The 24,068-nt window shown below is 45.9% G+C and overlaps 1 protein-coding gene across 2 annotated transcripts in view; it reads right to left on the bottom strand.

The window, feature by feature from the left end:
• LOC141083593 (cationic amino acid transporter 2-like) overlaps positions 1-24,068 on the bottom strand; it is a 59,263-nt gene that overhangs the window by 21,708 nt on the left and 13,487 nt on the right. The window contains exons 2-3 of one of the 2 annotated variants that reach the window (XM_073567937.1): positions 13,567-13,693; positions 2,091-2,466 (exon numbers count right to left, since the gene is read on the bottom strand). In XM_073567937.1, the coding sequence (XP_073424038.1) occupies positions 2,091-2,466; positions 13,567-13,686 (496 nt within the window). In that variant the 5' untranslated portion in view covers positions 13,687-13,693. Of the gene's footprint in view, positions 1-2,090; positions 2,467-7,602; positions 7,806-13,566; positions 13,694-24,068 lie in introns of those variants that run through there. The other variant, XM_073567938.1, reaches the window with a different exon arrangement.

Raw genomic sequence — 24,068 nt, 5'->3', positions numbered from 1 at the left:
TACCTTGCCTGGACTTGATTCAGAGATATACATAAAGCAGTCACATGGACATAGGAACCTGTAGAGGTTTATTAACTCTTATACGAGGGTGTTGTGGGCATGCTCTGCGATCTGTGCAGAGGTCATTGTACAGGCAGGTGGAGGAGGCGATCTGCGATTACCTGCTAACATGAATGGTGGGCCCTGTGTTAGTCATATATAGTGATTTTTTTTTATTGTAACCCTCCCTTGGATAATAATGACATGACTGCTGAAAAGTGACCTCTATGAAACAGTTAGTATAAGCCTACTATTATATTAAGAGTAAAAATAATTAAAAACTTCAAGATTCACTTACTATAGATATGGAAAATGTAGAAAATATTGGCACTTTTTAAATTTTACTGATGAATGAATATACAAACCTTCTCATTCAAAGAGTTTTTTTTATTTTCATGACTATGAAAATTGTAGATTCACTCTGAAGGCATCAAAACTATGAAGTAACACATGTGGAATTATATAATTAACAAAAAAGTGTGAAACAACTGAAAATATGTCTTATATTCTAGGTTCTTCAAAGTAGCCACCTTTTGCTTTGATTTCTGCTTTGCACACTCTTGGCATTCTCTTGATGAGCTTCAAGAGGAAGTCACCAGAAATGGTCTTCCAACAGTCTTGAAGGAGTTCCCAGAGATGCTTAGCACTTGTTGGCCCTTTTGCCTTCACTCTGCGGTCCAGCTCACCCCAAACCATCTCGATTGGGTTCAGGTCTGGTGACTGTGGAGGCCAGGTCATCTGGCGTAGCACCCCATCACTCTCTTTCTTGGTCAAATAGCCCTTACACAGCCTGGAGGTGTGTTTGGGGTCATTGTCCTGTTGAAAAATAAAGGATGGTCCAACTAAACGCAAACCGGATGGAATTGCATGCCGCTGTAAGATGCTGTGGTAGCCATGCTGGTTCAGTATGCCTTCAATTTTGAATAAATCCTTAACAGTGTCACCAGCAAAGCACCCCCCACACCATCACACCTAATCCTCCATGCTTCACGGTGGGAACCAGGCATGTAGAGTCCATCCGTTCACCTGTTCTGTGTCGCACAAAGACACAGTGGTTGGAACCAAAGATTTCAAATTTGGACTCATCAGATCAAAGCACAGATTTCCACTGGTCTAATGTCCATTCCTTGTGTTCTTTAACCCAAACAAGTCTCTTCTGCTTGTTGCCTGTCCTTAGCAGTGGTTTCCTAGCAGCTATTTTACCATGAAGGCCTGCTGCACAAAGTCTCCTCTTAACAATTGTTGTAGAGATGTGTCTGCTGCTAGAACTCTGTGTGGCATTGACCTGGTCTCTAATCTGAGCTGCTGTTAACCTGCGATTTCTGAGGCTGGTGACTCGGATGAACTTATCCTCCGCAGCAGAGGTGACTCTTGGTCTTCCTTTCCTTGGGCGGTCCTCATGTGAGCACTTGATGGTTTTTGCCACTGCACTTGGGGACACTTTCAAAGTTTTCCCAATTTTTTGGACTGACTGACCTTCATTTCTTAAAGTAATGATGGCCACTCGTTTTTCTTTACTTAGCTGCTTTTTTCTTGCCATAATACAAATTCTAACAGTCTATTCAGTAGGACTATCAGCTGTGTATCCACTAGACTTCTGCACAACACAACTGATGGTCCTAACCCCATTTATAAGGGAAGAAATCCCACTTATTAAACCTGACAGGGCACACCTGTGAAGTGAAAACCATTTCCGGTGACTACCTCTTGAAGCTCATCAAGAGAATGCCAAGAGTGTGCAAAGCAGTAATCAAAGCAAAAGGTGGCTACTTTGAAGAACCTAGAATATAAGACACACAGTATTTTCAGTTGTTTCACACTTTTTTGTTAATTATATAATTCCACGTGTGTTAATTCACAGTCATGATGCCTTCAGAGTGAATCTACAATTTTCATAGTCATGAAAATAAAAAATACCTATTTGAATGAGAAGGTGTGTCCAAACTTTTGGTCTGTACTGTGTGTATATATTATATATACACACACACACACACACACACACACACACACACACACACACGCGCGCGCGCGCGCAAAATCTTAGAGCTTACCTATGACGTAGGAAAGAATCAGGTTCCACCCGGCAATAAATGCCCAGATCTCTCCAACCGTAACATAGCTATACAAGTAGGCAGATCCAGTCAGAGGTACCCGAGCACCAAACTCGGCATAGCACAGTCCAGCAAGCACCGAGGCCAGAGCCGCAATCAAGAATGATAAGATAATGCTTGGACCCGAATCCACCTTTGCCACCTCTCCTGCTAGGACGTAAACACCGGCCCCCAAGGTGCTTCCTACACCCAGTGCCACCAGGTCCACTGATGTCAGACATCGGCATAAGCCAGATCCCTCTGTGTCCTCGGAATTAATTTTTTTTGTTCTTGTTAGGCTTTGGTAGAAGTAATGTAAGGCATCACAAGACGGCATCTGGAAGGATCAAGTATGGAACATAATCAATGAAGGAATCTCATGGAATAATATGCTTTTGGGATATAAAATAAAGATGTGAAGACTCTTAAGGCCCCATCACACACAGCGATCTCGCTAGCGAGATCGCTGATTTTGTGACGCCACAGCTATCTCGCCAACGAGATCGCCGAGTGTGACGGGGATCAGCGACCGGCCCCCCCGCTGGGTAATGCTGACCGTGCACTATCGTCCTGGGCCGTTTTTTGATTGCTGGCCAGCACGTGTGGCGCCACTGAGGCTTCAGTCGCCACAGAGGTACTGCACCTTCTCCTAAGGTGTAGTGCCCCACCATCCTGGTAAGGTGGGAACTCCTGATTACACTCCACACCTGCTATCCTGTGTGTGGGATGTTCAGTGGGGCCACCTAACAGCTCTAGGTTGGGGGGGTAGCAGGGCACCCCTCGTGGAACCCTACTTCGTAACACGAGATGTGCTGGGAGGTGGGTGGAGTTAGTATAAAAGATGGGGATGGATAGGATTCACGGGTCAGTCTGGGGTGAGTCTGCAGAGAGGGCAGGCGGAGTAGGAAGGAAAGTCACTCAGTGAGGATCCCTGGAAGAAGGGATGGAGGAAGGGGTGCTGCAGCTGCCCCAGTGACCGGGGTCAGCTGGCACGGAAAGGAAAGAAAGAAGAGACTCAGACCTGAAACTATAGCTTCCATAGAAAGACAGAACAGATCGGAACGAAGGAGAAGAGAACAGAGAGGAGGAGTGGGTTGGATAGGAACCCTGCCTATAGGTTCTCAGCGCAAAGGCCGTGGCCCGGTCCCCGAGGTTGATCGGATCTTTTATGTCCAACAACAGACACCGGAGGAGCAGTGAGCCGCTAACGCCTTGCTCCCATCATAGACTTGGGACACAACAGCACCTTATTAGTGAACCGGGACTCTGGAGCTAGAGTTCCCCGAAGCAGGCTACAGCTGTCTGTCATACAAGTAGAGACTAGGAACACCTAGAGAGAGGCATTCCAGGGTAACTAAGTACTGGAGTGCTTCGCACCTAAAGGTGCATTGGAGTAGTCGTTCAGGAAGGTACATGTTGGCGGAGTGTGGGAAGGAGAATCCTATCTTGCCCAGAGGTTGGCTGGAGCCCATACCTGGAGAACACAGCGCGGAGGCTGGCATGTGTGTGAACTACAAACAGTGAATAAAGCTTTGGAACAGCGCCCTGGTGTCCTCCAGTTATTCCGCACCGCTACATCTGAGTACCTGTACCTACACCATCTACGCCTCCCCGCCATTACTTCATCTACACTGCCCTGGGACTACAGCTCCACCTGTGGGGAGCTTTACCATCTATGCTGCACACACCATCAGTCCCAGAGGATCTGCATGCAGCGTCGGCTTAACACCATATTTGCTGAACACCACAGGTGGCGTCACAAACTATCCATATAAACTATCTCATAAACCTCCATTGATATTGGGCGCCCAGGGCCACGGACCGGGTCACCACCACCGCAGCACATCCCCCTGACACCGGCCCGGTACAGAGTACCCCACAACCCTGGGAGGGCGACCCACACACATCGCTGTGTGTGGCAGCGAGAGACCAACGATCATCGACGCTGGTTTCCAATGTAAACATCGGGTATCTAAGAGCTGCGCGGCTCCTAGATACCCGATGTTTACATTGGAAACCAGCTTGCTCGCTGGTCCTGATCGCTGGAGGGGCTGTGTGACAGCTCACCAGCGATCAGCCCAACGATGTTCCAGCGATCCCATCCATGTCGGATCATTGGTGGGATCGCTGGGACATCGCTATGTGTAACGGGGCCTTTAGGCTCAGCTAAACTAGAGGTAGGGAAAGTTGATCTGCCCTTAAAGAGGTTTTACCACCAAAGACATTTACCGCCTATCCTTAGGGCATGTGTAGATGTCCCATCCAGTCCAAACAAGGTCTTAACCTTGACAGAGATGATAAATAGCCGATCTTTGGGAAACCAACTTCTGGAACACTCATAGATCAGTAGACTAGGTGTCCCGAGCCTCTATTCTCCGAGGAGGTGTGTGTTTGAACACGTGAAACGCTGCTCCACTAATGGTCTATGGATCTGACAGATGTACTTGTAGATCTGGTGGGGGTCGCAATCAATGAGACATATATCTTTCCTGTGGATTGGTGGTAAGACATCCTTAACCCCTAAAGGATCAGGCGATTTTTCGTGCTTTAGTTTTTTCCTCCCCTTATTAAAAGAGCCATAACTTTTTTTTACTTTTTTTTTTTTTTAAATATTTTTCTGTCGACATAGTCGTGTGAGAGTGTTTTTTTTGCAGGATGAGTTTTACTGTTGAAAGACACAATCCATTGTATCATATCACGTAATGGAAAGCGGGGGGGGGGGGATTTCAAGTGTGGTGAAATAGGAAAAAAAAAAGTGCAGTTCTTTGTTTGGAATTTTTATTTCACAGCGTTCATTTTACTATAAAAAATTACCTGGCATCGTTATTCTACAGGTCAGTACAATTAAAGGGAACCTGTCAGCAAGATTGTGCACAGTAACCTACAGACAGTGTCGGGTCGGCGCCGTTATACTGAATGTAATGATACCTTGGATGATGAAATCTGTCTTGTGGTTGTTTAATCTTCATTTCTAGTTTTTGAGTTAATTATATGCTCGTGCTCCGGGGCGGGGTCCTTCATGTGGTGCTCTGATTAGGTATTTATGCTTATGGCAGCTCACTGATCTGCTCCCTATTTTACATATTATATTCAGTATGTTTTCAAAAAAATAAAAAGTTTCACATTCAAGCAAGCAGGCGCCTGCGCTGTAGCATGATCGCATCTATAGTGTCCATGTAATTATTTTATAAGGTGATACACATGTATTCAGAAAAAAACAAAACAAAACTCAAAATGGCGCCATTTTGCTAGAGGAAAAAAAAAAATTGTCTCCACCAAGATGGTGCCGACGGCACCTGCGCAGTGGCATCTATGGGATCGCCATTTTGATAGAATTTTTTTTCTGAATACATGTACATCACCAAATAAAATAATTACAAGGACATTATATATGTGATCATGCTGCAGCGCAGGCGCCAAAGCCTGTCTGCGACTTTTTTTTGTTCAAAACATTATATTCAGTATGTAAAATAGGGGCCAGGTCAGTGAGGGATCAGTGACTTGTCAGAAGCTATACTGATGAATACCTAATCAGAGCACCACATGAAGACCCCCCCCCACAGGCCGCCCTGGAGCACGAGCATATCATTAACTCAAAACTGGAAATAAAGATTTAACAACAACCACAATACGGATTTCATCACCAGGTATCACTATGAAGGCTCATACTCACTTGCGAGAGACTTGCACGATTCTCGTGCGAGTCTCTCACATTAACCCTGACACAGCCGCTGGCAATTGGACCGGAGCGTGCGACTACATGTATTTCTATGAGCCCTGATCAGTATAACGGCGCCGACCTGACAGTGTCTGTGGGTATGTGTAGACGTTCAGTAATCGGCAGCGCTTTGGACGCAGCGCATGTTCGCTTCCGGCTTTTGACCGCAGGTGAATCCGCATGTGATCACTGAACCGTGCAGATTCACCGCGTCCAATACATTGCACGGGTGAAAATGATCTTGCGGAGGCTCGTGTCTGCGCAAGATAAATGGATATGCTGCGGTCTGGAAAGACGTGCCGCATGTCCGGCTCAGCAGGTGATCCGCGAGCGTCTCTGGACGCACAATGGACATGGGATTTCTTGAACTCCCATTCACCACACTAACATCTGGACGCTGCACAAGCAGTGTGCACACAGTCAGTAAACATACCCTGTAGGTTGCGCAGTACAATCCTACTGACAGGTTCGCTTTAAGGAGAAAAATAAAACAAAATCTTTGCATATTTGGTAAGTAGTGGGGAAAAAAAAATGTTTTGCTTGTGTCGCTATTTTCCAAGCGTTGTAACATTTTTAGGATGTGGAGCAGTATGAGGGCTTGCTTTTTGTGCCCCAAGTTGATGTTTTTGTTATTTTGGGGTATATATGATTTTTGTTCGCCTGTTAGTAATTTTTTTTTTGTTTGTTTTGTTGCAGTGGCCAAAAAACGCAATTCAGGCATTTTGATTTTTCTCTCTCATTTACCGATCTGATTAATTTTTTTATTATGATAGATCTGACTTTTAAGATCTGACTTTTACGAATGCATCTATACCAAATATGTGTATTCTTTATTTCTTAATTTTTAATTTGGTAAAAGGGGATGGGGGAGATTTGAACATTTTTATTTTATTTTTTTTACTTTACATTATAAGGCTATGTGCACATGTCCGGAATTCTCGCGGATTTTTTTCGTTTTTGCCGGGCTTTTTCACCACAAACGCTACGAAATCGCGGCAAAATGCATAAAATAAGTAACCCATTGAATTCAATGGCATTCCACACATGCTGTGCTAATGCTGCGTATTTTAGGGCAGTGGAATCGCATCGCGGAAAAATATGCAGCATTCTCAGTCTTTTCGTGGAATCGCGAGACCGCTACGTCAAAGGTCATTGTCGCAAGGCATCACTGGGAACGGGACTAGCTGGGAGCATCGCTGAGGCTCAGGAATTTTTTTTTTTTTTTTTTTAATTATTTTTAACATTATATCTTTATACTATTGATGCCGCATAGGCGGCCTCAATAGTAAAAAGTTGGTCACACTCGTCAAACACTATGTATGACGAGTGTGAGCAACCTGTCAGTTTTCCAAGCGATGCTACAGATCGTTTGGAAAACGCTAGCATTCTGCAAGCTAATTACGCTTGCAAAAAGCTAGTTTATCGCGGGAATTAAAAAGAGCTGGTTTCTCACGTATTTCCCGCTGGAATTCCAGATGTGTGCACATAGCCTAATTGTTAGTCCCTTTAGGACTAACATGTTTTCAAAACACGCGGCTGCATGTCACACAGCTGATCAACACGTGCAGGGATGCCCTGTCTGGTAGGCAATCTCTGCAAGTGTTGCAGCTATGGAACAGTCGCAAGACATGCAGCCGCGTCAACCCCAGCATTTTTTTCGAGCACGTTGAATATGCTCAATTTGGTAAAAACTTTACAAATAAACAATTTTTTAAAATAAACCAATACGAGTCTTGGTCCTCACATTAATCCTACCTTGCAGCGGGATCCTGACTGAGCTCACAGTCTAATAACTCCAGTCAGGAGCTCCCTTCACCTGGACACCTCAGGCTGGATGGTGGCTGCAGTAACCATCTGCTCAGTTACAATTAGCAGCCAAACTTGCAAACCAGGTTTTGCTTAACTATATGTGAGACATTGTCCTGGCTTCTGCCCACCTGTGCAGAAAGGACCTAGGAAATGGGCTGGACTTTGGTAAGGAAATTGTTGACAGCTAATTGCTGAAGCAAAGACACAGAGCCATGGGGTCAGCAGCAGCAGTTTTAGGCCCTGTGCACACGGTGCAGATTCTGTGCAGTTCTGCAGCAGATTTGGCCCTGCAGAACTGCACGTGATGTACAGTACCATTTAAGGCTATGTAAAACAAAAAAGGCTGTGCACATGCTGCAGATTTTTCTGCGCAGAATAAGGCTGAGTGCAGACGGAGTTTTTGGCCCTGCGGATTTTTCCGCGCAGAATGGAAGAAATCCGCAGGTCAAATGACCTGCATTTTTCCTGCGGATTTCTTCCATTTTTCATGCGGTTTTTGTGCGGTTTTCCATCGCAGTTTTCCCCCTGCGGATTTGGTGACAGGGGAGATGGAAAACCGCACAAAAGAAGTAACATGCTGCGGATTTTGTACCGCGGGAAAACCGCGTGGAAAAATCCGCAGCGTCTGCACAGCGTTTTTTTTTTTACATTCATTTTAAAGCTACTGTACATCACAATGCGGATATGCAACGTTTCTGCGCGGTAAAATCCGCTGCGGAACCGCTACAAATCTGCATCGTGTGCACACAGCCTAAAAGAAGCAGCATGTCGCTTCTTTTGTGAAGTTTTGCTGCAGTTTTCCACCTGCTCCATTATAGAAATCTGCAGGTGGAAACTGCAGGGGAAATCCGCACAAAAACTGCGGTAAATCTGCACTAAATCTGCACTAAAACTGCAGGTAAAACGCAGGTCATTTTACCTACAGATTTAGTAAAATCTGCGCGGAAAATTCCACAGCAGAATCCACACCGTGTGCACATAGCCTTAAGGCTGTGTGCACCCGATGCAGATTTGCAGCAGTTCCGCAGCGGATTTTACCGCGCAGAAACGTTGCATTTTTGCATTGTGATGTACAGTAGCCTTAAAATCAATGTAAAAAAAAAACCGCTGTGCAGACGCTGCAGATTTTTCCACACGGTTTTCCCGCGGTATAAAATCCACAGCATGTTACTTCTTTTGTGCGGTTTTCCATCTCCCGTCACCAAATCCGCAGGGGGAAAACCGCGATGGAAAACTGCACAAAAACCGCATGAAAAATGGAAGAAATCCGCAGGAAAAATGCAGGTCATTTGACCTGCGGATTTCTTCCATTCTGCGCGGAAAAATCCGCAGGGCCAAAAAGTCCGTCTGCACTCAGCCTTAAGGAATTGTCCAGTCTCAGGCTATGTGCACACGGTGTGGATTCTGCTGCGGATCCGCAGCGTTTCTGGCCTTATGGGTCCGCAGCAGTTTCTGCTGCGTTGTACAGTACCATTGTTTGCAATGGTAAAACCAAAAACACTGTGCACATGCTGCAGATTTTTCCGCGGGTTACAATCCGCAGCATGTCAATTCTTTGTGCGGATTCCGCTGCGGTTTCACACCTTCACCATTGTGAGGTGTGAAACCTCAGGGCTAAACCGCAGGCTAATCCGCAGGTAAACCGCAGGACTTTTTTTGACCTGAGATTTTACCAGCAGATTTTTACAAATCCGCGCGGAAAAATCCGCAGGACAAAAATTTACGTGTGCACATAGCCTTAGGCTACTTTCACACTAGCGTTTCCTGGAGCTGCGGAGGGATGCGCACGGCCACTGTGAAGCTATGCCCATGGCCACACCTCCGGTCAGCTCTGCCTATGGGCGCATGAAGCTGCATGCGACCTGCGTACCCTATCTTTAGCATTGAGTACACAGGCCATGCACAGGTATGCGTTTGCCGGCGCATGCGTCCTTTTGACGGTGCGCCGTGTGCACCAAAATGCAACACAGTGCATTTGGAGCAGAACGGCGCACCGTCAAAAGGACGCATGTGCCGGCAAACGCATACCTGTGCACGGCCTGCATACCAAATGCTAAAGATAGGGTACGCAGGTCACATGCAGCGTCATGCGCCCATAGGCGGAGCTGACCGGAGGAGGTGCGGCCATGGGCAGAGCTTCACGGTGGCCGTGCGCATCCCTCTGCAGCTCCAGGAAACGTTAGTGTGAAAGTCGCCTTAGGCTACAAGTCTGCAGACTTGTGAATCCTCAGATTGTGCACACTGTGGGGGTATGTGCACACACTGCGGATTTGGCTGCGGATCGCAGCAGTTTTCCATGCGGTGTACAGTACTATGTAACCCTATGGAAAACCAAATCCGCTGTGCACATGCTGCGGAAAATTCCACCAGATTTTCTGCAGTTTATTTTCTGCAGGATGGCCGGGAGTACGTATATCGCATATGGGTCGCCCTCCCAGGGCTGCGGGGTACTCGGTACCAGGCCGGTCTCTCAGATGGGAATGTCACAGCAGCGGTGACCCGGTCCGTGGCCCTGGGCGCCCAATGTAAAAGGGGAATTGAATGGTGAAATGTAGTTGAAATTAATAGTTCGTGACACCACCTGTGGTGTTCGGCAAGGGAGGTGTTTAGCCGACGCTGCATGCAGGTCCTCTGGGACTGATGGTATGGTGAAGCAAAGATGTTATAGCTCCCCACAGGTGGAGCTGTAGTCCCAGGGCAGCGTAGATGTAGAGGTCAAGGGAAGGCGTAGGTGAGGCAATGTCGAGCACCAAGATGTAGCAGTGCCGGGTGTGTTGGCGCAGGAATGAGTGGAGGACACCAGAGTATGCGGTTCCAAAGCTTTACTCACAGTCTGTTGTACAAACAGGTGCCTGCCTCCGTGCCGTGTCCTCCGGGTCAGGGACTCAGTCATCCTCCAGGCCAGATGGAATACTCCTTTCCAACACTCCGCCAATATGTGCCTTTTCTGAACGTCTCCTCTTATAGCGCCTTTAAGTGAAGTACTTCTAGTACTGAGTTACACTGGAGTTCCTCCTATCCGATGTTCCTATGAACTCTACTTGTACGGCAAACAGCTGTAGCCTGCTTCGGGGACTCCTTGCTACTAAGTCCCGGCTCACTATCCAGTTGCTGTTGTGCCCCCAAGTCTGGTGTGGGAATAAAGTGGTCACTACTTCTATTCCTCCGGTGTCTGCTGCAGGACCATTAGTATCCATACAACCTCGGGGCCTGGCCCCGGCTTTGCGCTTAGAACTTCTAGGAAGGGTGCTCTTCTAACCCACGTCCTCTGTTCTCTTTTACTCCTCACGTTCCGTCCTAATCCTTTCTTTCTATGGAGAATCAGGCTTTCAGTCTATGTTGCTCTCTCTCTTCCTTTCCCATGCCAGCAGACCCAGGTCACTGGGATCTGCTGCAGCACTTCCATCCTTCTATCCCTCTCCCCAGGGATCTTCTCCTCTCCAAGTCTCTAACCAACTGACCTCTAATCCTAAACTCTTCCCGCTCCTTGTAATGTAAACTAACTCCACCCACCTCCCAGCACATTTCGTGTTCCAAGCAGGGAGCCACCGAAGGTGCTTTGCTACACTACTTTGTGGTGTGGGGTGCAGGTGTTGGAGTGTGGTCAGGAGTCTCCACCTTACCTGGATGGTGGGATACTACACCTCAGGAGGAGGTGCAGTACCTCTGTGGCGACTGAGCCTCAGGGGCGCCACATACCCCCCCGTTAAACACAGCACGTCCGCGGGCTGCAAGGTAAACACAGTTGACAATACAGGCTCATACAAAATTTTATATTGCATAATAAACATATCTTATACTAAACTTCCCAATGTGGGAGGCACTGTTTCTTGAACTTTGCAAATAATGTAACTGTCTATCTATATTTAAAGTTATGCTACCTAATTTAAAGTGCTATGGAAGCAAACTCACTATTAGCTTGAGTAACACATTTTCTATCTTCACATTTCTTTTCTTTATTATCTGTCACATTTTCTACTTTCTGAAGGCGTGACAACCGTCAGCACCTGGTTCGTCACCTGCATACTTCTATTCAATTCTCACATCTCTATTAAAACATTCTCTCTATTTCTTGCTCAATTGGACCCTATAAAATCAGTCATTAATACCTTTACTACACATTATCACTTTCTATTTTCTTGTTCAAAAATACTAAGCATTATTCATAAGTGCAAAGAATAGACATTGAGCCGGCCATCACGTCTGGAAATGTCTTATAATGAGGTAGTCCTTGTTCCAAGGGAAAGGTTCCTATGTAAAACCAAGAGAGAGCACCTAAAGAGGTGCAAATTATTTACAAGTACAGTTCTGGATCACTCAGCGTCCATGATCTCCACAGTTCAAGTATGAAAAACGCTGCCAACAAAACTGGGCAACAACAGGATCAACAAATAAACATCATAATCAAAAATAGAAAAACTGGAACTTGCTAATACCCTCCTGGGCAACAAAAGTTAGTTTAGAACAACATTGTAGCTAGTTATCCCCTCCTGGGTTTCTGGAAGCGGATTTCTTGGGCTGCTTCCAGGGGAGATGCTCTGGGTGTCCAGATGGGTTGAGGAATTGCCGATTCTCGTCTGGCATGGCTGCTGCCTGAGGTACAGCAGGGGTGGTGATGTCAACCGTTGCTGGTGGTGTCTCTGCTACCAGGAGTTCAGTAGGAATAGCAGCTGGTACTGATGGATACTGTTCCTCCCTTGTGGTTGGTACTGCTGCTCTGGTGTGTGGCCTGACATCTAAGGACACTGCGGTCTGTTGGCATTGGTAGGCAGCTACACGGGGGCTTTGTGTCCAAGGGATTTCGATATCCCCAAGCGGCGCAGACTCCTCCCAGTCCTGAAGGTGTCGAATCGTGCGTGCGTGCCTGCTCCAGCCGGACCCTTCTCAGTAGGGACCTCTTCCACCTCCCCATTTCCGACAGTCTGCTGCCCCCGGATGGCTCGTCCAACACCCCCATTTCAAGCTGCAGCAGGCCAGCCTCCGATAAAGTAAATTCAGGGGGGTAACCCATTAGAAGGGCCCGGATCTATACCTGGTGTCTCCCGGTGGCGCAGTCCCGTTCCCAGTACAGGTACGGTGTGGGCCCGAGTGGCAGCGATGGTGGTTGTAGTTGTCCGGTCCACGGGAATGTCTGGTGGGACCTCCACAGCCGCGTCAGGTCCAGACGGGAGCTTCCCCCTCCTCTGCTTCAGCTCCCAAAACTCCACACAGCGGCGGTGAGATGCCCATAGACGCTGCCGGGGTCATTGCAGCCGTCTCAGGTGCTACAGGGTCTTCCTGGGGGAGATTCGATTCAGCGGTGACAGGTACCGATGTTGCGGGTACTGCGGGTGTAGGCAGTGGCGTAGCAACTGTTTGTGGCGCCCGGGGCGGTCGAAAAATTTGCCGCCCCTTTGGTCGTTGATAATTCGGAAGCATCCGAAGAGCCCACACTACACTCAAAGATCTAATTTTTAGTCTGCTACTAACTCTGCTATTATTTCTAAATTTCTAGACTTTCAACTTCTTGCAGTTCTCTATATGTATGTATTAGCTTGATGATGCTGGATGAAGACCTAATGGCTTTTTTTAATAATAATTTTTAATAATGTGACAGAAAAAAAAACAGAAAGTACAAATTATTTTGGTGGACAGGGGGCGGACACTGACAGCTTGGGGTCCCTGTGCAAGAAATGTGTCCGGGCCCCCCTCCTTTTATGGCGTCAAAGCTACGTGTGTGTATATATACATATATATAGATAGATAGATAGATTATTGGTATTATATAGCCACACACACACATACAGGTATATATTACATAGTCTCCTTTATTATGTATATTGCTGTCCCTTACACAGTGCCTTCTCTTGTTATGTACAGTTCCGTCCCTTACATATTGGATTATATAGAGCCCTGTTATTTATTACATACCGTCCTGTCTTGTTGGCTGTATAATGCAATGATGGCTGATGGAGCATGGGAAAGCTTCCTTTCTAATGGAGGAGCTGATGGACTGGTAGTTTGGTCACCGGCTCTTCGATCAGCAGTCATTTTATATCTAAAAAGAGAGGGGACTATGTAATAAAAGAGGGCACTGTAAATAACAAAATTAACAAGAATACACTATGTAAGAGACAGCACTATACATAACAGCAGAGGAAGCTATATAATAAGGGACGGCATCATATATAACTAGAGAGGATGGTACGTAATAAGGGATGGTGTTATACATAATAAAAGAGGAAACTATGTAACTAAGGATGGTGTTATACAGAATTAGTGAGTCCACTATATACTAAGGGACTGTGTTAGACATAATAAGCGATAATGTCTTCCTCCACCTCCCCCTGTTCCTAAGGCCATTATAAGTCCCCCTTCCTCCCATCCCAATCCCCCACACCCCTCATTGTCCTCCTCCCCTCGCATCCCATTATTGTCCTCTCCCCCACCTCCATCATTTTCTTCTCCACCACTATCTTTGCTTTCTCCCCCACCACTCCCATCATTGCCCATTCCACCACCTCCATAATTTCCTCCTCCTCCACCACCCCCATTTATTGCCCTTTCCACCACCATCATTGCATTCTTACCCACCACCCCATCATTGCCCTCTCGACCATCACCCCATCATTGTCTTCTCCCCATCACTGCCTTCTCCATCACCCCATCACTGCCTTCTCCCCATCACTCCCATCATTGCCTGCTCCATCACCCCATCATTGTCTGCTCCATCACCCCATCATTGTCTGCTCCATCACCCCATCATTGTCTGCTCCATCACCCCATAATTGCCTGCTCCATCACCCCATCACTGCCTGCTCCATCACCCCCATCACTGCCTGCTCCATCACCCCATCATTGTCTGCTCCATCACCCCATCATTGCCTGCTCCATCACCCCCATCATTGCCTGCTCCATCACCCCCATCATTGCCTGCTCCATCACCCCATCACTGCCTTCTCCATCACCCCATCACTGCCTTCTCCATCACCCCATCACTGCCTGCTCCATCACCCCCATCATTGCCTGCTCCATCACCCCCATCACTCCCCTCATTGCCTGCTCCATCACCCCATCATTGCCTGCTCCATCACCCCCATCATTGCCTGCTCCATCACCCCCATCATTGCCTGCTCCATCACCCCATCACTGCCTTCTCCATCACCCCATCACTGCCTTCTCCATCACCCCATCACTGCCTGCTCCATCACCCCCATCATTGCCTGCTCCATCACCCCCATCACTCCCCTCATTGCCTGCTCCATCACCCCCATCATTGCCTGCTCCATCACCCCCATCATTGCCTGCTCCATCACCCCATCACTGCCTTCTGCATCACCCCATCACTGCCTTCTCCATCACCCCATCACTGCCTGCTCCATCACCCCCATCATTGCCTGCTCCATCACCCACATCATTGCCTGCTCCATCACCCCATCACTGCCTTCTCCATCACCCCATCACTGCCTTCTCCATCACCCCATCACTGCCTGCTCCATCACCCCCATCATTGCCTGCTCCTTCACCCCATCACTGCCTTCTAGACCATCACTCCCATCATTGCCTGCTCCATCATACACACAGACATACACACACACAGACATACATACATACATACATACACACAAGACACCACCTCTCTCCTCTCACCTGTCCGCAGCATCGCCCGAGCTTCCTCCCTCACACAGCAGCGGCCGCTGAATGATGACGTCATTCAGCGGCGCTCCTCTGTGTGAAACAGGAAGCGCGGCCTCCGGGCAGGAAGCAGGACGGACCCTTGCCGCTCCGCTCCTGCTATTCACTCTTGCAGGCAGCGGAGCTGCCGTGATCGCATCGCTCCCTGCCCGCCGCTGCACTGCACTGCAGAATGGAATTGCTGCTGCCGCCCCGCCCCCACACACATGCCGCCTGGGGCGGACCGCCCCCCCGCCCCCCCACGCTACGCCAGTGGGTGTAGGCCCCTCCTGGGTGCGCTGCAGATTCAAGGTCTATAAGGCTTCCTGCCTCAGTCGTAAACGGTGCGTCAGCTGGGCTATTTCCTCCTCTAGCTGCTGGCGGTTCATTCCGGAGATGGGGTCGGAGCCTTCATCCATGGCGTCGGGGAGATTCAGCTCAACCTCAGCACGCTCCGCAGGCCTCCTCCCTTCTCCTTCCAAGATGGTGTTCTGGCGTTCATCTTCCTGTCTGGACTCTTCTCCCGCCACTGGCCTCTGCTCCTCCTTCTGGGGGCGGCATCTTCTTCCAACTCCTCCATACCAGGCCAGTGTACGAATCCCTCGGGGGGTGGGCCATGTTGCTGTCGCATAGAAGTTCAGACAGTGGAGGCCCAGGACAGTTCGCGGTCTTTTCTTAGGACCACCCATGTTGTCACGCCCTTCTTCACCGTGACAGCGGCCATTTTTAGCATTCATTTTACAGTCTATTAAATTGGGTCTTCTGCACATTTTCAAAAACTTGGAGTCTTAGGCACACAGAACCCGATGGCATCGGGTCTCGTCATCCTGTTCGTGACGCCAAGTTGGGTCGCCCTCCCAGGGCTGTGGGGTACTCGGTACTGGGCCGGTCTCTCAGATGGGAATGTCACAGCAGCGGTGACCCGGTCCGTGGCCCTGGGCGCCCAATGTAAAAGGGGAATTGAATGGTGAAATGTAGTTGAAATGAATAGTTCGTGACGCCACCTGTGGTGTTCGGCAAGGGCGGTGTTTAGCCGACGCTGCATGCAGGTCCTCTGGGACTGATGGTATGGCGAAGCAAAGATGTTATAGCTCCCCACAAGTGGAGCTGTAGTCCCAGGGCAGTGTAGATGTAGAGCTCAAGGGAAGGCATAGGTGAGGCAATGTCGAGCACCAAGATGTAGCAATGCCGGGTGTGTTGGCGCAGGAATGAGTGGAGGACACCAGAGTATGCGGTTCCAAAGCTTTACTCACAGTCTGTTGTACAAACAGGTGCCTGCCTCCATGCCGTGTCCTCCGGGTCAGGGACTCAGTCAACCTCCAGGCCAGATGGAATACTTCTTTCCAACACTCCGCCAATATGTGCCTTTCTGAACGTCTCCTCTTATAGCGCCTTTAAGTGAAGTACTCCTAGTACTGAGTTACACTGGAGTTCCTCCTATCCAATGTTCCTATGAACTCTACTTGTACGGCAGACAGCTGTAGCCTGCTTCGGGGACTCCTTACTACTCAGTCCCGGCTCACTATCCAGTTGCTGTTGTGCCCCCAAGTCTTGTGTGGGAATAAAGTGGTCACTACTTCTATTCCTCCGGTGTCTGCTGCAGGACCATTAGTATCCATACAACCTCGGGGACTGGGCCCCGGCCTTGCGCTTAGAACTTCTAGGAAGGGTGCTCTTCCAACCCACATAATCTGTTCTCTTTTACTAATCCTTTCTTTCTATGGAGAATCAGGCTTTCAGTCTATGTTGCTCTCTCTCTTCCTTTCCCGTGCCAGCAGACCCAGGTCACTGGGATGTGCTGCAGCACTTCCATCCATCTATCCCTCTCCCCGGGGATCTTCTCCTCTCCAACTCTCTAACCAACTGACCTCTAATCCTAAACTCTTCCCGCTCCTTGTAATGTAAACTAACTCCACCCACCTCCCAGCACGTTTCGTGTTCCAAGCAGGGAGCCACCAATGGGTGCTTTGCTATACTCCAAGCAGGGAGCCGCCGAAGGTGCTTTGCTACACTACTTTGTGGAGTGGGGTGCAGGTGTTGGAGTGTGGTCAGGAGTCTCCACCTTACCTGGATGGTGGGATACTACACCTCAGGAGGAGGTGCAGTACCTCTGTGGCGACTGAGCCTCAGGGGCGCCACACATGCTTATGGTCACATGTCCGACCGTTTCCCTGCAAATCTTCACAGTGCACATCATGTGAGGATTCACAAGTCTGCAGATACAAAATAACTGCAGACTTGTAGCTTAAGGCTATGTGCACACGGTGCGGATTCTGCTGCGGATCTGCAGCGATTCAGGCCCTGTGGGTCCGCAGCAGATTTAGGTGCGTTGTACAGTACCATTGTTTTCAATGGTAAACTGAAAAACGCTGTGCACATGCTGCGGATTTTTCCGCGAGGATTTGCTGCGGGTTCAAATCCGCAGCATGTCAATTCTTTGTGTGGATACCGCTGCGGTTTCACACCTTCTCCATTGTAGAGGTGTGAAACCGCAGGCTAATCCGCAGGTAAACCGCAGGTCTTTTTGACCTGATATTTTACCTGCAGATTTTTACAAATCCGCGCGGAAAAATCCGCAGGACCAAAATCTACATGTGCACATAGCCTAAGACCGGACTTCACCTTTAAGGCTATGTTCACATGTTGTGTTTTTGCAGCGTTTTTTATGCAAATTTGAAGCTGCGTTTTACTATTCCAGCAAAGTCAATGAAATCTCATAAACACAGCTTGGTTTTATTTTCCTGACTGATTTTCCATTGACTCATCCCAATGTTATACAAGTCTGTCAATCGCTTGAGGGTTAAAAATACTCACACCGTTAGATGAATTTCTTAAGAGGTATAGTTTGCAAAATAAGATTATTTGTGGGGGTTTCTGCTGTTTTGGCATGCCAGGAGCCTTCGCAATGTGATCCAGCCAAAATTGCGCTCCAGAATTCAATTGGTGCTCCTTCCCCTCTGAGCTCTGCCGTGTGCCCAAACAGTAGCTTACCCCCACATATCGGGTATCTGTGTACTCGGGACAAATTGCACAACAAATTGTATGGTACAATATTTTCCTGTTACCCTTTGGGTTAAAGCAATATTTTTGTGGGAAAAATGTATTTTTACATTTTCACGGCTCAACGATATAAAATTCTGTGAAGCACCTGGGGGTTCAAGCTGCTCACCACACCTCTAGTTACGTTCCTTGAGGGGTGTAGTTTTCAAAATGGGGTCGCTTGTGAGGGGTTTACACTGTTTAGGTACATCAGTAGCTCTGCAAACGCGACATGGCGTCCGCTATGCATTCCAGCTGATCTTGTGTTCCAAAAGTCAAATGGCGCTCCTTCCCTTCAGTACTCTACTGTGTGCCAAAACAGTAGTATTCCCCCACATATGGGGTATCGGTGTAGTAGGGAGAAATTGCACACAAATTTTGTGGTCCATTTTCACCTGTTACTCCATATGTAATAAAAAAAAATTAGAGCTAAAGTAAAATTTTTATGGAAAAAAAGAAAAAAAAATGTTCATTAATAAAAATTAAAAGTTTGAAAATTACTAAATTTTCACCAGATTTCCGATATATTCACAAATAAGCACAAGACGTATTGACCAAATTTCATGAAGTACAATATTGTATGTCATGAAAAAGCAATTTCAGAATCGGTGGGATCTGTCGACATGTTCCAGCGTTATTACTTCATAAAGTGACAGTGGTCAGAATTGAAAAAATTGGCCTGGTTATAAAGGTAAAACAGGATTTGGGGTGAAAGGGTTAAGCAAAGAGTGCACTGGTTCTAACAAAATTATTTCTTCTCCAACTGAAAGACCAAAGTGGAATATCATTGTACACACACTCCGTAACATTGAAATTGCAACAGTCAGAAAGAAAAGTTGTATGGAAATCACAGGAGTTACTCATCTGCAAATGATGAAAAAAGGACAAAATTTCAAAACATCTCAATTTTTTCTGTCTGAAGTATGAGCCCCACGTGCAGAAATTCTTGCACTTGCACGCCCTGGCTGCTACCAGTGATATTATTAATGGTTGTCTGAGCATTTTTTTTTTTGCCACGTTGAATTCATTTGGCAAATCATCAAGATCTGCTGCTGGCAGCTGACTTCATATCATCCTATCTACCCCAAAATTGGATCATTGAAAACTTTAGCTCAGGGCACAAAAGATAAGCCACATACCCAGAAAAATTATAATGTTACAGGTTTCGGAAAAAGGCAACACAAGCAAAAAGTGTTTTGTTTCTGAAAAAATTTCAGAATTTTTTTCACCACTGAAATGAAATAATAAAATAAACAATAGAAAAAACTATACATGTTTGGTATGTGCGTACTCGTACTGATCTGGAGAATCATACTGCTTGGTCAATTTTACTATACAGTGAACATGGTAGATTAAAAAAGAAAAAAAAAAAAAAGCAAATTGTGGAATTGAACTGTTTATGGAAATTCAATGCACTTGGAATTTTTTGAGGAGTTACAACACGCTTGGAATTTTTTTCCCTGCTTTTCCCTTGCATCACATGATAAAATGAATGGTGTCATTCAAAAGTATAACTCGTCCTAAAATAAATGACCCTCATACAGCTATGTGGGTGGAAAAATACAAGAAATATGGCTCTTGGAAGAATGGGAGGAAACATTAAAGTGAAAAAAATGGAAACTAGCCATGTCATGAAGGTGTTAATCAATCTGGACTGTTGGGTGAGTGATGCGCTCCTCGGTGCACATCCCACCACAAATCCTACTGTAATCCCTGCTGGAGTAAAGTTTGTGGGGTAGCGAGCACCGCCGCTAGCCGTGCATTTGACAAGCGGCGGTCGCCACTACCCCATTCATCTCCAGCTCCACTCTCATTGAGGGAGCTTGACGAAAATGGTACAAGAACCCCAAAATTTGCAACCTGAATCCTGAAGTAAAAGCTTTGCTAAATTGGGCCCATTGTGTTTTCACTCTCGTGTTTTAACTGATTTTTCTCTTTTTGGATTCCATTCAGATCACACCAAAAAAAAAAAAGAAAATTTTTTGAAAATTTTGCAGATGATTAACATGTTTATTGATCCTATGATTTTGCAAATTTTCCTTCTTGGTGTTGCAATTTCAATGTTGTGGAGTGTTACATAGCTATATAGTGCAGTTGAAAAAAAGACACATAGCCATGAATTTCACCCAAGGGATGGGAAAGGATAATGGGAATGGGGTATAGGTACATCCCTAATGCATGACGCTCTCTGACCTAAAGAGCAGGTTTTGTCTCCTGATCACGAGTGTTGATCAACAGAATCAACATTGAGAGCAAAAATTCTTAGAAAAATATCTGAGCCTTTTTTGAAACCATAAGCGGTTCCTACCTCTCTGGCATTACACTGGCCATGATAGACAAGGGTGATGGCTTAGGTATTCAAATGATCCAGTCAAACCCAAATGGAGCCTCAACCAGTATCTTGAGATCAGGGCACATTCGCTAATTTGAGTATATTAGTAAATTATACAATATATTTTTCTTTCTCATATATTTCTTGTATGTCCCGCTAAGGCAAAGAGGAAACTTTTTTGGGGGCATCCATTGGGTCTATAAAGTTATTTCCTGACATATTGGCAGAGCGTGCACTCCAGACCTGATGTGATTGCAGCCTTTACTTTTCGGTTGAAAATCTGCCAGTTTAATGGGAGAAATATTGATCTTGACTGATTGTAAGTTAATGGGGTCTTCCGAGCACTGTTGGCATGACTCCATGCCTCCATGGCTTTCATTATAGGTTGTAGGACAGGTGTAGACAGAGCGTAATCCTTTCTTGTCTTGTTAGAGCGGCTACCAATGGTAACCACCTATAATGCTGCCTTTGACCTTCGTTTTACATTATTATCACCATACAGATCAATTATTCTGAAAATAAACAACATTTAGCAGCAAAACGTTATAAAACAGCAGAAAAACTTACCTTCAGAGAGTTGCGCTTCTAGCACTTGACAATGCCGCTGGGCTGTTCCTCGAGAAAAGTATTTCTAAATTAATTCTGAAAAGCCTTTCCCCCATCTTTTTAAGCCTATTATTTTAACCCTTACTTTACTTCACCAGTAAAGAATCATGGCACAACATTATATCATACCATGACTACCATAACGCCAAAGATAAGTCATGTTCCCGGCATGATATCCAAGCTCGCTGCTGGAAATCAATGAATGAGATAGAAAAAAATTGAGTTAAAGGCGCCTAAGAATCCAGCCCAGTCCAATACTAAAGAACTATTCAAAGTTTGCTATGTATTTCTCAAATCTCATAATCTCCTTTCTCTGGGAATGTGCTGCAGGTCTCGCCTCCGCTTGTGATAAGTAGCACCAGTCAGCAAATTGTTCACTTGGACCCTTTCTGTTGGCACAGGGTAGGAGAGGGAAGAACATTTTCTTTGATAGAAGTAAAGTTAAGGAATCAACAATTAAAAAGTTTGACAACATCTGATTCATGGATGTAAATTTCCATCAGTTGGACAAAACCACTTATTGTCCTTTCTACATATTCTGTAATGTACAAAGCCCTCATTCATATTCCTAGTCTGATTAAATAGCAGTTTTCTGCTGGCTTTTATATCAGTGTTAAAATATCAGTTGCTGTTGGCTCCAGATCCCAACCTTTTATACCCACTCTGCACTGAAATACAGTCAGGTCCACAAATATTTAGACAGTGACACAGGTTTTGGCATTTTAGCAGTTTCCCAGAACATATTCAAGATAGAGTTATATAAATTATATGGGCTTAAAGTGAAGACTCTCAGATTTAATTTCAGGATATTTACATCCCATATGTAGTGGCCTCTTTTTCAAGTAACCAAAGGTAATTGGACAATTATCTGAAAAAGGTCTTTAATGGGTTGCATGGGCTATTCCATCATTAGTCCATCATCAATTAAGCAGGTAAAAGGTCTGGAGCTGATTCTAGGAGTGACATTTGCATTTGGAAGCTGTTACTGTGAACCCACAACATGCGGTTAAAGGAGCTCTCAATGGAAGAGAAACAGACCATCATTAGGCTGAAAAAAAAGTAGAAATCCATCGGAGAGATAGCAGAAATGTTAGGAGTTGCTATATCAACAGTTTGTTACATTCTGAAGAAAAAAGTGCACTGGTGAGCATGGAAATGCAAAAAGGCCTCGATGTCCACAAAAGACAACATTGGTGGATTAAAGTAGAATCCATTCCATGGTGAAGAAAATCCCTTCAGAACATCCCCACCAAGTGAAAAACGCTCTCCAGGGAGTAAGTGTTTCAGTATCTAAGTCTACCATAAAGAGAAGACTTCATGAAAGCAAATACAGAGGGTTCACAGCAAGGTGCAAACCATTAATCAGCCTTAAACATAGAAATGCCATATAAGACTTTTCCAAAAACCATCTAATGAAGTTGCCCAGTTCTTGAAAAGCAAAACTAAGAACGACATGAACCAGAATGATGGAAGTAAGAAAGTATGGAAAGCGCTTGGAACAGCTCATAATCCTCGGCACAGCACATCCTGTGTAACACATGGTAGAGGTAGTGTGATGGCGCGGGCATGTATGGCTTCCAATGGCGCTGGGTCACTAGTATTTTATTGATGATGTGACTGAAGACAGAAGCAGCTGGATGAATTCAGAAGTGTACAGGGCGATTCTTTCCGATCAGATTCTGCAACCGCCAAGTCATCACCAGATTTCAACCCCATCGAGCAGTGTTTCACAGGCTGAGGACAAAACTTAAGGTAGATAGACCCACAAACAAGCAACAACTGAAGGAGGAATCCCAGTTTGGTGACGTCCATGGCTACCTGGCTTCAGGCGTCATTGCCTACAAAGGATTCTCTACAAAGTATTCAAAATGAACATTTATTTATGGTAAAGTTAATTTGTCCAATTGCTTTTGAGCCCCTGAGATGAGGAGGCTTTGTAGAAAAATGGTTGCAATTCCTAAACGTTTCACAGGATATTTTTGTTCAAATGTTTTAATTACACCTGAAAGTTTTCACTTCATTTGCATCTCAGTTATTTCATTTAATTGAAAAATAGTGGCCTGCAGAGCTGAAATCACCAAGAATCGGTCACTGGCCAAAGATTTCTGGACCTAACTCTGTATACAGTGAGCCTGCTTGTAAAATTGCCCAGCATAGAAATAGGGGCAAAACCACATGTAGAGTTATTATGGCTCCATACTACAGAGATGATCGGAAGTTAGATGATGATGCCCTGCGCTTTACCTCCTGTTGGCCCCTTTCCATATGATATACTGTCATACAGTGCCTAATTTGTAGTACCATATACTGCCCAAATGACAATGCTGTACTCTGACCAAATTGATAAAAGTACCACTATACACAGGGTTAGTTTTAGACAAATTGGAGCCCTGGATGAAATTCAAACTGAGGCCTCCAATCCTGAAATATTACATGGACAACACTGTAACAGTCAAAGAATACAGTAGAAACTATAAGTATATAAAGCTCAATAGTATATAAGGCCCTGTTCACACTGTTTCTGCAGAGCATCTGGTGATACCACCTGAATCCCTCTTTAATAGGATTCAGACAAATTCCCGATGGGGCCACAGACTACAATGACACAGATGGAGTTCAAACAAATTTAATTTTTTTCTGAAATTGGCTGTTTGTTTTTTTCTTAAAGTTTCAGTTTGCGTTTCTTCTTCTGAAAGTGGTCGTCTGTTCAGATGGCCGCAGAAATGTAGCAGACCACATTTCCAAATTTTTTAACTTGACTTCTTCCCAAACTTAAATGTAT

The sequence above is a fragment of the Dendrobates tinctorius genome, unplaced genomic scaffold (assembly GCF_039654945.1).
Source record: "Dendrobates tinctorius isolate UK_male_01 unplaced genomic scaffold, ASM3965494v1 ptg000020l, whole genome shotgun sequence".
NCBI classification, from domain to species: domain Eukaryota; kingdom Metazoa; phylum Chordata; class Amphibia; order Anura; family Dendrobatidae; genus Dendrobates; species Dendrobates tinctorius.
Note: the sequence above shows the minus strand (reverse complement) of the source record. Positions and strands in the feature narration are given on the sequence as shown.